We start from the raw sequence: 14,502 nt of genomic DNA on the forward strand, positions 1-14,502 counted from the left end.
ATTTTGTTAGTGTAATAATACATTTAAATGTCACACAAATGTCAAATTAATGCAAATACATGTAACAAATAAACCATTTTTGTGTTGTTTGTTTTAAGGAAACATAGAAGACAATAATAAATAATATTGTAATGAGGCTTTAGAAGCTCACTGTAGAGACAGACCATATTTCACACTTTACATAGCATGTCTTTTATTGTACGTAGATTACGTCTTAAATTTTAGGCATTTCACCGATGTTCTCATTGGTGGTTAGAATTTGCAAGTCAATTGTCTTTCTGTTCTGTTTTGTTTTTATTTTGGTGTGGCGTTACTGTAGACCATATGAGAGGGAGCATAGTTAAAGCGGGTGAGAGACAGATGGGATGTTTTTAGTAAATGAAAATAATTCAGTTCTTCAGTGGGAAGAGGGCGATGTAGTTCAGACAACATGTTTTCAGTTGAGGAGGGAACGCATGGACAGTCAAGGCTCCTCTGAGAGAAAAGATGATTGAAGGTTGGATGGCAGAGCGGCCAGTACCGGAGCTACTGTGCAAAGGAGGACTCTCGTATATCCCTGTTTCAAGGTTGGAGATCTTGTTGCTGTTATTTACCTTATCATTCACTGGCTTTTACAGAGGGGGACCAGATTGAGGGTCTATATTTTCCTGTGAAATGAAATGTTGCAACACTGAGATCACACTTAATAAATTAACAGCCTGTTCTGTATCTGTAATTATATGTGTAAAAATAAATATAATGTTCTACATCTGATAAAATGTGGACTCAGAGCTTTAAAACGTTACACCAAACGTTAACCAGAATAACTTACTCTAACAACCAACAACTCTAACAACATCAAAATGAACCAAGAAAAAAAAATTGCAGTTAAAGTTAATGGAGATTGGAGACTCGAGGAAGCACCGTGCTTTGATCGTTTGTTGTTTATGGTGAACACCAATGTCTGTTCTTCTTTTTCCTTTGACCACATCATCATTGCTCTGGCTCAAATTAAACAAACACAAAAGCTTCAAATCCACAGTCAGCTCAAGTATTTCTAAACAAGTGGGAAGCAGTACAGTAGGAGTAATCTTTTCTTATATATATAGATATATATAAATTTGACAGGAGGACTTTCAGAGAGAACTGTCTGTTTCTGTTTGTCCTATTATAAAACCTGATCTTACGATTAAAGCAAAACATCTAAATAAAGTTGCCAATTACCAAAATTTTAACATTTTCATTGATTTTAGTTCTGGTTTTAAGGATATAACTCTTCTTTTCATTTGATATTTTTGTCTCTTGACCCTCAAATGCTAAAACTTATTTTGCCAGTTGGAACCAATTTACTGCAAAATAGTTTTGGTCCTCTTGGGTAACTGTGGAGATTTTCCTCTTAGGGTAAGTCTCCAGAAAACCTTAAAACTAAAATGAATAAAAGCTCTTTGAATGAAGTTATTTTTTATGCTTTGTATGGACCAAATATGAAAAATGACGAGAGGAATAAATCCATTATTATGATCAAACACACACAATATTTTTATGTAAAACAAACTATTCTAAAACTTATTTCTATGTTTCCCAGGCTGTTGTAATCTGCACAAACAATGTATTGTATATGTATATGTATTTTAATATAAACAACTGATTAAGGAGTGAATGAGAATTTGAATATGTGAAATTATCAAACCATCAGAATGTCTCTAATGTTTAGAAACACAAAGATTTGCACAAACACAAACAAACATACCCACACATTAACACGCCTGGTTTCACCCAGTTTTTCCTCCGTGGCCTAATTGATTCTCATTTTAATTATGTTGACCCAGACTCCGTCTCACTTCTTCACTGACAACAAAACCAGCGCAGGCCGGCAGTCTGCCTCTCACACTGTGAGGATGACACCTCCGTCTCCTTACAGAGGAACGAGTGGAGGATCCACTTTGATGTCACTCCCCCGCAAAGGAAAGGTCAAAATAATAAATGTAGGCCCAATTGATGGGTTGGCAGGGGGGCACGGGGGGTTTCAGTGCTGATTTTTGGACGAGTGCTCCCCTAAAGGCATAATGAATTCATACAGTCAGCCACGGCCAAAGAGGAAAACAGCATGGGTCCGCTTTCCATGAAAAGGTTGATCTAAATCTGCAGACGAGCCTGGCTCCTTCTTCCCACTCATTCTCCAACACATCAGTCTCTGCTCTCTCTCTCTCTCACTCTAAAGCATTTGCTTGTTTCACGCACACATATGAAAAAAATACCTCAAAAGTATTTCTGTCTTTCTCTTCGACACACACCTCAGCATATGCATCACCTCCTCCGCCTCACCATCACTGAGAGAGGTGAACCGCATCACCATGGATCAAAAACCTCTCAGTATGCTGCTCCACCTAACTCTTCCTCACAGCAAGACACCTTTGATTCAAGAGTCAATAAGCCAGAAATACACAAATGCTTGAATATGTCTTTGAAGATTCCTCAGGTCATACAGGTCACAGGATATCTGTTCGTAGGTTAAAGGCAACTGAGCTACAACATATCTGCCAGACCTTTGACCTTCTGTCCATCATTAGTAACTCAGATTTTGCCTCTTTGGCAGTAAGAGCCCAACTTTTACAAAAATGCTTAAAAGTGTGAGGCTGATTTACAGGTGAGTATGCATAAAATAATTCACAAAACATCAGGGATATATGCATTGCATCTACTTTAGATGTGACTGTCAGTACAGCTAGCGGTGGAAGCATCTTTTAAGGTAGGTAGTAATATAATTACAAGTAAAAGTACTTAATTCATAAGGCTACTTAGGGTACTGACAGCAAAATGTAGCCTAATAGCCTCTTTAAAGTTTGTGTCTGTGATGCAGAAGAGAGAGCTAAATTATTACTGACAAACAAAGATGTGAGCATTGCCCATTTTAATGACAGGACTTTATATAAACAGCTGGTAAATTGTAATGTCATATTAATCTAAATCTTAATCTAGAAACACTTTAAACCAACCTATTTATCATTTATAAGCGGTATACAAACATGTAATAAATAGTTTATAACAGACTATAATGGCGTTGTAAGCAGATATGAGTATTGTGTGTAAATAGATGAATGAATGACAATATAGTAATAATGAATGACTATATATGTAAACATATAAATTATTCAGAGAAGTTATAATTGCTGATACAATACTATGAATTAATACTTGTGAGTTGAGACTAGTGAGTTATAAACCATCTATTAAATGTTTATATATTGATTATAAATGCTAAATTAGGAGGTGTTTTACCATAGCTAGTAACTATTGGTTTATAGTTGTGAAATAAATGTAAAAAGCACAAAATGTCTGAAACTGGGGTAGAAGTATGAGTAAATGGAAATACTCACAACTGCACATGAGTAAAAGTACATACGTTTCTTTCCACCACTGAAGTCAGCAGACTAACACATGAGATGTTGTCCTGGGATGTGGAAACCTGTTTTGTCTAACTTAGAGACACATTAAGAGGCGTTTAAAGGGTTAACTCGGGTTTAAACTTTAAATAACATCATTAAAAAATAAAGTGTACAAAAATACCCCCAAATAATTCTAAATACAGACAAAGTTGTTGGATTTGCCAAGTTTGGGTTGACCATAATGGTTATTTGCATAATAAAATATGGCTTCCTACAACCACTAGATGTTGAGTTGGTTATAGTTTCTTCCTTTTGCTTGTATTTAACTGATTTCATATCAGTTTTTTTTCCAAATGCAAAGCGCCCCTAATTTTTTGCAGTTATGAAACAACTGTGTGGTTTATAATAACTCTTTGTGTGTTTTCCACTTAAAGACAAAACTAGACCTCAAGACCTTGCCTTACCGCATACAGACGATGACAAACGCTCAGATAAACCGAGATATGATTATTTCTCAAAAAAAAAAAAAAAAAAAAAAAAACGCAATTTCCTGATCGTGCCACAATCCCTGTGAGCCGCGTTAAGATGCGCATTCACGCTGAGCAGCCAGTTTTCTCCTCCGGAGGACGGAGCCGCTTCAGGCTGAATTACATGCGCAGTCCTGCCGTGAATCACACATCACCACGGCAACCGGCGTTCACACCGAGTCCCCGTCAGCATCAGTGGGGTCCGATCCCATCCACAGGCGACAGGAGAGCCCAGAAAACCACAGTAAGTTTATATTCTCTTTTCGACATTCAATGCATGCGTTCATCTGTCGTTTTTAGACACATGAGTTTGCGAGGAAAGAGAGCCATGGACCGCTGCGGAATGTCCACACATCTATCTATATGCGTGGGATAGGTTATTGCTTCACATGATTAAGTGATTTGGTGCTCATAATTCATTAATCTGCTTTAAGGAATAAGCATCACATCTGCATTTATGTGTTATATAAGATTGTGATAGGTAGAATTGCGCTGTAATTAGCGCTACTTCCACATTACATAAAAGGTTACAATGTAATAGGCATCTATTGATTACATGTATTGCTTTAGGCTACATTCATTAAGTCAATAACTCATTAAAAACATCCTTTATCATGTAGAGAATACAAGGCATGATATTTAACATCATACTAACATATAAAAAATGTTATTCACCTGCCGGAGTAATACTTAATCCAGATCTATAATTATACATATAATTGTTTGTTTCATCAGCCCTCTATTTCATGTGCAGCTGTTGTATCTCTGCTCCTTGATTCCTGGTTACACAGCCTGTATATCTTGTCGCAGCTGTCTTCAATGCAGCAAGTTCGGATATGCATGAGCAGTGAACCCTGAAGAACTTGAGAGGCACGGGCATAAACAGCCCACTTCATAACACACCTTTACAAAGCTGCCTCTTCCCTGTCCTATACTTGATATATATATATATATATATATATTGTTGTGATGAATTAAAACTGTCATCGGTGATAAATTAAAACTGTCATCATTCTGATATGAACAGTGTTTCACAGCGGATAACATGTGCATTTAAAAGATGTCATTTGCGGTATGTGGATGTCAGAGTGTGGGAACACTGAGTGTTTGACAGAAAAACACAGCTCATTTGTTAATCAGAGATTCAGGATGATTCATCGCATCCACACTATACTCCAACTGTGGGGAGGAAAAATGGTGGTCAGCACAGATGACCACTTTAGTCATCCACTCACCAAGGACACCAATGATTGTACTGTAGTCTTGAATAATATCCAAGATCCTTTTTTTCTTTCTTTTTTTATCCATTTGCTTGAATATGACAAGATTCAGCATCAGATATTCATCGTTTACACATCTTTATTCCTGCTCTGCTGCTGAAAATGTCAAATGTCCAGGATTTATTTAGGTTTTTACATTTTAAAAATGTTTAATGAGAACAGAAAAGCCTGAAATGAAAAATACAGAAATATTATCATATGATGTTCCAGCTCAGTATTTGTTCTTAAGCAGATCATGTATTCACAGTGGAGCTTTCCAGTTGCCTCAGTTAATGATCATGTACCTTCTTTATCAGGAACACCTTTCTTGTGCATCAAGGATTTCTCCTGCAGCATAAATACTGTAGCTCTTTGCCTCCTGCTGCGTGTATCATCATTGTGAGTCACTGGCGTCAGCAGGGCCCGTGGGGTCCTTGGCTGAGGGAAGGTGTTGTGTTGCACAGTGTGAATGAGATAAGTAGCTCTTCACCACCTCCCTCCATATTTAGGAAAGAAAATAGAGTCGCTATCAGGGCAGCGAGGTGTTCAAGCACTGTGTTGGTTGGAGTGTTAGATTTACACTTCGATGACAAACATTAAAGAGTTTGGAGGAAGCGATGGAGCTGAGATAGACGAGATTAATCATACACGGTAGTTATGAAACATGTTTACTCTAGACTGTTGGATAAACAGGAAACCCTCTGAGAATGGTTGCAAATACAGAAGTCTGAATAAATTTGCTCCCAATTTAAGCCGCATAATTATAATTTAACTTCCCATACTTCACATAACCTCATTGAATTAATAAAGGAGTAGATTTCTGTTGAGAGTTACATGAGTTACAAGATTGATATATTCTACTTCACAGTAGCCTATAAAGCTGCTGCAAGCAGTAAGTTAGCTTAGCTTAGCATAAAGCCTGGAAACAGGGGGAAACAGCTAGCTTGGCACTATGCAAATGTAACAAAATCCACCTACAAGCACCTCTAAATCTAACTTGGCTTAGCTCGTTTGTCTCATTTTATTTATCATACAAAAACTGTGTAGAAAAGTGTAAAAACCACATGCTGTAGTTTTACAGAAGGTTGAGTGTCTAGTTGCCAGGCAACCAGTAGAGACTCATTGCTTCCAGCCAAGAAATAATCCGACACATAACCTACTGTAAAACAGCAAATTGATGTTTTTAGACGTCAGGTTTTTACAAGTAAACTAATATACTCATAGATTATATTTATAGTGTTTTATTTTGATTTAACAAGCTAACAAGACTGAGAGTTGACAGCCAAGGCTAGCAGTGAGGCTGTACCTAGGCACTGCAGAGCTTTGGGCTAAATGCTAACAGCAGCAACCTAACATACTTATATATATATATATAGTCATATACAGTATATTTAGTCATAAATCAGAATATTTGACTGATATATGATTGCTATGTGATGATCAGCAGAATTATTACAATTCATAACAGATTTACAGATTTCATGGCAATCCAACCAATAGTTCATGAAAAACAAACAAACAAACAAACAAAAAAACAAAAACAAATGTCAACCTCATTGTGGTGCTAGAATAAAACAGTCAGGGGATTTAAAGTCATTTGGATTCATCCTCTGTGCACCATGAAAGTTTGCCAATCTAATAATGTCAGTCCTGACCAAAGTGGTACACCAACAGTCCAACAGCATCTCTAACTCATTTCTTGCTGGATGAGATATGCTTCTTTTATACTATGGTGTGGTCTTTATTACTCTTGTCCTGTCCTGTTTTAGCTCATCACACTGTCATCTTCATCTTCATGGTCTTTCATGTCCCGGCAGGATCCTCAATTTCAGCTACAAGCAGCGTTGTCACAATTGGTTACACGGTACACAGTCTGAGTCAGTCTGACCTGAGCTGTCTGTCCCTGCTATCCAGATCTGTCCAGACATTCTCAGGCAGACGAGCAGCCATGGTGAAGCTGGGCAGCAATTTGTCTGATAAGCTGGAGAAACAGCCGTCTGCGGACGACGGCTTTGATAACATCCCCCTCATCACACCCCTGGAGGTCAACCAGCTCCAGCAGCCATTCACAGACAAGGTAAATACGGGCTATTAGGTCTGTGTTTGTGAGTCTATTTATGTGGCTGCACATTTTATGTGTTTTTCTCTAAAATACTGCATTTCTAAGGCAGCATCACAGAAATAGGCAACAGATTACGACTGACTGCAGAACGCCTCTGCAAAAACACCATTAATATGTGTTAGGGTTAGATGTATAGCTTCAAAGCATAAGCTCCAGCACTGAGACAGTATTTACCATCCCTACCAACTGTCCCAGGTTACAACCTAGCCAGCCCACGCGATGCAAGCACCTCCTTAGCTGCATAATAGCCCACACAACCATGTTTTGGTTGGATGAGGCATACAGTAGCACAGGATGTTCCACAGGCTGATTAGATGTTGCTGAAAAATTAACATAAAAACAACATTTTGTAGTTCCTGATTAAAACTGGCTGTTTTAGCAAACGATGCTTGTGTATATTTAGACATGTACAATTGTATTTTTCAGCAGATACAGGATTATGTAACTTGTGCTGAACACTGGGGACAACATCATCCATAATGCAAAACAAATAACAGCTAATTATGAGGGGGGTTTTTTTATTCCAGAATAAATCACAATGACGGTGCATTGTTTCCACTGCAGGTCATTGTGAAGACGTCAACACAATATCAGCTGCAGCAGCAGAAGAAGAACAAGCTGTATGTGCCCAGCATCAAGAAGCTGAATATCAACTTCTACAGTGATGTTTCAGATAAAGCCAAGGTACAACAGCCACAACCTGAACAAACCTGACAAATGGGCTTAAGTTCTCATTAAAAGATAAGTCTGGTGATATTCTAGATTTTTTCTTATGAAAAGGTCCCATGAAAAGACAAACAATGGCTTGTTTACACATAATTTACTATGAATCCAAAACTATATAGTTTATTTCTCTGTACTGTAGAGCTTGTTGTCCGAAAACTATTAAAGTCCAAATTAATTCACATTTAGTCACGCAATAATGTCAATGTGTTTTTAAAATGTATTGTTAATAGCTTTGTGTTATTAAAAGGAATAAAAAAAAGGAAATGCTCCTTTTTGTTCCGGTGTTACACCGTAGACAACGAGAGACACAGTAAACAAACTTGTGTCATAGCTACATTCCATGGGCAGACAGCGTCTTGTTAGTGGTATTGAAGAGGAAAGACCGCACAAGAGTCTAACCAGACCAGAAGTGACATTTGCAGATACATTTACATGCTGTTGTGCAGCGTGCTTTTCCCCTGGAAATGTTTGTCTGCTTGCTCAACAAGCTGAGGTTAAGGACAAGATGTGTGTTGATGTTTGTAAGTTAGATCAGAAGGACGCTTTAGCAGGAACACTAATGTGGGATGTTGTTCAGAGGCTGTAGCTGTTATTTGGCTCAGTGTGATCGTGTGATGATTGAACACAACATTGATTTCTGACATATATACATATATGGATACCTGAATGATATCCTGTCAAATCAATGCAAAGCTAGGGGGCGCTATCATGAATCCAAAAAATATTATATTTCTGGTTTGATTCATGATATTTTCTTAAAGGAGAACTCAGGACAAGTGATTTACAGAGCAGATGTTGTAGCAGACAAAAAATGCAATTCAATTTGGATCAGGTGGACGTTAAAAACGCAACGATGAATCAAACCATTACACTGGCTAATATGGCTTCTACAATGATGTGAACACAAACACTGCAACCTCACCAGAAATACTCATTAGGGCACAAAATGTTTATTAATCCACTGATAAAAGTAGTTCCTGACTAATGTGCTGTGTTCTCTTGTGTGAGTAATGTTTACTAATGACTAGAGTGCCCAATCGTTTTAGGAAATTATTAAGCTTTATTTGTGAAAATGAAATTTATTTGTTACCTTGTTTTTAAAATCTACATGTCCAGTAGGAATCAGTGCCAGGGTTGAAAAGTCACTTGACTCAAGTCAAGTACTGAGAGACGGACTAACACATTGTTGGTTTTGGTTTTTCATGGAATTTGTTGACAATAACAAAAATATCTCAGCCTCATCCTTTAAGTACTGATAACTTATTGCTAAAGTTGGTGTAAATTTGTATATATGTGTGTGTTTTCATGTGTGTGTGTGTTTTATGCTCAGATCACAGGTCTGATCCTCATCACTTTGGCCTTCCTGACCAGCCTGCTCCTCCTGCTCATGTACAAAGCCATGTGGTATGACCAACTTACCTGCCCAGAGGGTTTCATCCTTAAGGTAGGCATTAAATTTCCATGATTTATGGAGAGAAAGAACATCTAATCTTTTGGCCATGGTCTTGCTGCAGTGTAGCAGAGAGCGGCAGCTCATATCTCTTCTCGTCCTTGGCTATCACAGACTTCTTATTGTGTTACCCAGGCTGAAGTAGTCTGTGCGACTCCCACTCAAAGGATACTCATGCAGCCTACAATGCATCTGCTGCTTTGTTTCTCGGCACACCCTCACATCATTCACTTCAGGGGGATTCTGTAAAGACTGGAGCTGGAAACCCAAACTAATTATCTTCCAACGACACCTTGGAGGCATCGTGTAGTGAGCCAGCGCTGCTATGCATGTTAGTTAAAGAGCCTGTCTCGCAGAGGAAAATGAGAGAGTGGGAGACACAGAGAGAGGGAGAGGGAGCAGCACAGCCCACTTTCTGGTCAGGCAGAGATTGGGACGCCCGCCTGTGAATCGGAGGGGTCTTTAATTAGGGCTGAGCGTGACTAAACTGTGATTAAAGGCTTAACAGTGAGGGGGGAAGCAAGGAAGGGAAGGAGGGGGGGGGGGACCTTCCGGCAAGGCTTTTGAAGTTTTTGCCGGTTACAGTTGCTTTCAGCATTTTTTCCTGCTAATGCGTTGTTGGAGACATAAAAAGAGGAGTGAGGATGGAGGATGGAGGGAGGCGTAGTCACTGCTGTGCTTTTGAGAGTTTAGGCTCCTCACTGTGAGGGAAGGTCAGGTAGTGGATCCTCTGACAGGAAACACCCGCGGGTCAACACAACTCAGTGTGCTCTTTTCAAAACACAACATTTACACGTTCATTTTGTTTGATTTCATTCACCCACACTGTCTCGTGTGCAGTCTCATTCTCCTCAAAACAAGACATGTGTCTTGATGTTGCAAAGGGTGGCTCGTCTTTAACACATGGTCCCTGTGCCTGGTAACTGTGGTCTATTTGTACTGTTAATCTTTGACTTAATGTCTGAACACTGTAGGATGAACACAAACTCCTTCTTTTGGAGGCATTTTAATTTCACCGATCTGATTTGTAGAAACATTTAGTGTACATATTAGTGAAGAAAAACTCTCTTTATACTGTCGCAGTAACATTGCAGAATTATCTATTAAATAATATATATATATATATTACAAGTCATCCATCAAGCATCCTTCCCCTTTTAATAATCAACCCTTTTGGTAAAGACAGTTAAGAAGGTGCTTCGTCTAGTGTTTGTACAACATGTTCCATGTAATTCTTTTCACTCTCATGGCAGTCTTTAATTACAGGAACTTAAATGCTTGTGACCTGCAACATTTCACTGATGCTTTGGTGCTACGTTCTTCTATGCATTTAAAAAAAACAGGAATGTTTTGGAAATATAATACAGCATCCATTGCTTCAGATCACCTTGTTGCTATCCTTTGCTGTGAATTGTGGTCCCTGATTTTCTGAGATGTGTCTTCCAGCTTTCCAAACACTGCATTTTCCTCTCGTTTCTCTGATTCTACTTCCCACTTCTGCTCAGATGCTTAAAGTAACAGTTGTTGTTAATCGTCAACACTGCTATCACCACCTGAAAGTACATGGATTTAGTATCAGGTCTGAGCAGGGCTGGGATTTCAGGAACTTTCTTCCCAAAGTGCGCAAAGACAAACAGAACCTGCAACAATCTCTACGGGTTACATTACATTTGGTTAAGTCCTGTAAGATACAGCAGTCACAGGATTATCTGACATATCAGCAAATACAGTAAAATGTAAAGAAGACTTTTACGTATGGGATCATCTCCAGTTTTGACTCAGAGATACAGTTAATTACAGTTAATGTACATCACAAATATATTGGCAATAAGACTCAAAAAATAAATTGATGCTTTTATTTTGTGAACACAAACAAACATTTTACTTAAACTTTACCTAAACATAATGATGTTAATGTCATATTGTAGCTCTTTGTTTCTGAATTCAAACAAAGATATTTTGTTTTTCTGTCATAACAGCAGAAGCACTGCACACCGGCAGCTCTGGAGATGTACTACACAGAGCAGCAGCAGCAGCAGGAGCCAGGCCACCACGGCCGCACCAACAATGGGCTCTACGCCGCCCTCAGCCACCTCAACCAGGTCAAGAGGACTGGGCCTGAGCTGCCACCACCATGGTTACCAGTCATCACCGCTCTGAAGGAGGCTGAACTGGCCAAACAAGGCCAGCCGCCGAAAGGAGCCCTGGAGGGAGAGAAGTGAAGGGGCTGACGAAAATTCAAGTGTTAAAGGAGGAAATAATGATGGGGAGGTAGCGTAGGTTATTCTTTGACTGTGTGTGTGTGTGTGTGTGTGTGTGTGTGTGTGTGTGTGTGTGTGTGTGTGTGTGTGTGTGTGTGTGTGTGTGTTCAGGATTTTTTTCCATCCCTCGTATAGTCCATTGAAACACTTGTTTATACTGGTGCTCCAAAACCTCAAAGGTGTCTGTATATCTACTGAAAATTTAAATCAGCAACGTAAACCACAGTTTACTCCACTTCAGTCCTGTTATATTTAACAGTCCTGTTCATATTTAAGTACAAGCTAATGCGCAACTGTTGCAGTGTGTGTGTGTGCGTGTGTGTATGGATGAGGATGTTTGTGTGTGTGTGTGTGTGTGTGTGGTAAGTTGTTGAGGTTAGAGGCAGGAATCTTGGCGAATGTGCCTGACTTTTACAGCGTTACTGAATCATGACTTTACTCTGCCGTTTGCACGTGTGTGTGTGTGTGTGTGTGTGTGTGTGTGTCTGTGTGTGTCTGTGTGTGTCTGTGTGTGTGTGCATACATCTGTTTACTTTGTACTGTCTGCGAAAGTTAGAGGTGATAGAAGCGAAACGAGAGCTCAGAGTGAGAAGTGAGGATAACAAGTTTTTAATGAGATTACAGCAAGTTTCTCCTCATCACTCCGTCTCGTTATCTCGCCGTCTATTCATTTTGTTTTAGAGGAGAATGTATGAAATCATCAGTGAATGTGCTCACAGTTAAACCATTAAGACAAGAAACTATAATTGTCCATTTTTCACATCTTATAACCTGGAGTTATTTCAGGAGGTGTTGAAATCAGGTGTTGCACTTCAATGATTTGAGTTACACAACCACAACCATGCCAGCTGTTTTAAAACACACTCACACTGTTGAACATATCAAAAATAAAAAATAGACTACATGAAAATGTGTTTTTGTCATTGTCATTGTGGGTTAAATTAATAGCACATATAACACAATGAAGTGTGCATCAAGTGAAAGGACCTGAAAGCTCTCTGAAAGCACCGTATGACATTTGAATTATAATGTGAGCTACTTACTGTAATTATGGATAACACCTTTAATGTATTACTACACATACAAATCCAGATTTCAATAATGATGTGTTCTTGTATTTAAGCTAATTGTAAAAATGCTCCATTTGTTATTAAATGTTGTTTTATGTTGCTGTGAGTATTCTGCAATGTGCCTGTAAATGAACATGTATTGTATAACCACAGGGTTAACTCATCATGCTCCTTATATGAATGTATGAAGTAGCTGCTCGAAACATGCAGTAGATGTATTTAATGCTTACAGTGTACTACCTAAAAGCTTCTCTTCTCTTCACTTCTTTCTATTTATTTAATTAATAGTATTAATGTCTATATTATTTGGTGTCTTTTCAATGATAAAAGTGTCTTTGCCAGTGTTGCTTTAACATGAGGAGTTCCTTTCCATTCCATCCAAAGACATCAGCACATTACCCGCAATTGTCTGACAAATCTTTTGATTTGACCTAATTATCTGCCATCACTTGCTCTGAGCTACCTTTTCTTTTTGTATTTCTTTCGTACTTTCACAGTTACTCGTCTTATGTTGGAACGAAACTCTTCATCTGAGTAGGATAAACGTGAGATCACAGCACAGCTTGCTCCTTTGGGTTCAAGCGCCAAACGTTTATATCAGACCCATCTGCTCTGATGTCACTGACTGAACAAAAATAAATGAACCGAGGTGTTGAGCTCTCTCATTCACAACTGTTGATTTAGATTAGTTGCCTCTAATGACCCGGATTAATGATTCTCCAACACTGATGAAATATTTGTGGTTGGAATAAACAGAAAACATTCATTAGCTGTTTTTTTTAGCCTACCAGAACCAAACAAATGAACATGTATCTTTACACTGTACGCTCCTCAAATGTTTTTTACATTAAATCATATGTAATGGAACATTTGAGATAAAAGCAGTGGTCAAAAATATGAAAGTGCACACAAGTACTGTACTCAAGTACAACTTTGAGATATATGCTACTTTTTACATTTTAAAAGCAAGTTAATGCTTTAAATTATTCAGTGCTGGAAGAAGCACTATGATCTATTACTTAAGTAAAAGTACTAATACCACAGTTTGACAGTAATCCATTACTATTATGAAGTCCGGTCAAGTCCTGACTTCACATTTTTCTTGAGTAAAAGTGCACAAAATGTGCTATACTATAGTAAAAGTTGTTTAAACGTTTGATTATTATCATAAAATCCTTTACATGTAGGTAGCATTTTAATCGCGTAGATCATTATCTTACTGTGATGGACATGATATTTTATTTATTATTTTGAATCCATAAAGTATTGTAACTGGTAACTATAGTTGTCATATACATTTAGTGTAGTAAAAAATACTTAATTTCCTTCTAAAAGATTGTAGTGAAGTATCTTGAAAAAACTACTCCAGTAAAATACAAGCACCTTGTAATTGTACTTTAGTTTGACGGATTTGAGTAAATATGCATAAATATATGTAAATTGTTGAGATACAGAGCTTCAATATAAATTACAATAGAGTGAGGTGTTGTAAATACTGCTTACACATTAGTAATTCACACATCAATAATAACAATCAAACAAATTAACACCAACACTTACACGGAAAATAAAGAACAAATAATAATATGCTACTCGAAAACAGACCATGAGATCTTATCAGCTGCTGAGCTTCACAAAACTAATCACTAATTATCTGAATTACTTTTCTTTGCCCTTTTAAATAAAGTGGTATATCTTACTGAGAAGTTACTTGTCATTCTC

The 14,502-nt window shown here is 38.0% G+C and overlaps 1 protein-coding gene across 1 annotated transcript; it reads left to right on the top strand.

The window, feature by feature from the left end:
* Window positions 1-3,941: 3,941 nt before the first annotated feature.
* caly (calcyon neuron-specific vesicular protein) lies at window positions 3,942-13,445 on the top strand. The gene is made up of 5 exons (XM_010735009.3): window positions 3,942-4,136; window positions 7,066-7,228; window positions 7,838-7,957; window positions 9,330-9,443; window positions 11,429-13,445. The coding sequence occupies exons 2-5, from the start codon at window positions 7,100-7,102 to the stop codon at window positions 11,669-11,671; spliced, it is 606 nt and encodes a 201-aa protein (XP_010733311.2). The 5' UTR covers window positions 3,942-4,136; window positions 7,066-7,099; the 3' UTR covers window positions 11,672-13,445.
* Window positions 13,446-14,502: the final 1,057 nt, after the last annotated feature.

The sequence above is a fragment of the Larimichthys crocea genome, chromosome X (genome assembly GCF_000972845.2).
Source record: "Larimichthys crocea isolate SSNF chromosome X, L_crocea_2.0, whole genome shotgun sequence".
In the NCBI taxonomy this organism is placed as follows: domain Eukaryota; kingdom Metazoa; phylum Chordata; class Actinopteri; family Sciaenidae; genus Larimichthys; species Larimichthys crocea.

What these genes read in the sequence shown, in the direction of transcription:
- caly (XM_010735009.3), top strand. Translation starts at nt 7,100, where the DNA reads ATGGTGAAGCTGGGCAGCAATTTGTCTGATAAGCTGGAGAAACAGCCG. An exon ending in ATGTTTCAGATAAAGCCAAG is followed by an intron (nt 7,958 to 9,329) that starts GTACAACAGCCA and finishes TTTTATGCTCAG; the next exon opens with ATCACAGGTCTGATCCTCAT. An exon ending in CAGAGGGTTTCATCCTTAAG is followed by an intron (nt 9,444 to 11,428) that starts GTAGGCATTAAA and finishes CTGTCATAACAG; the next exon opens with CAGAAGCACTGCACACCGGC.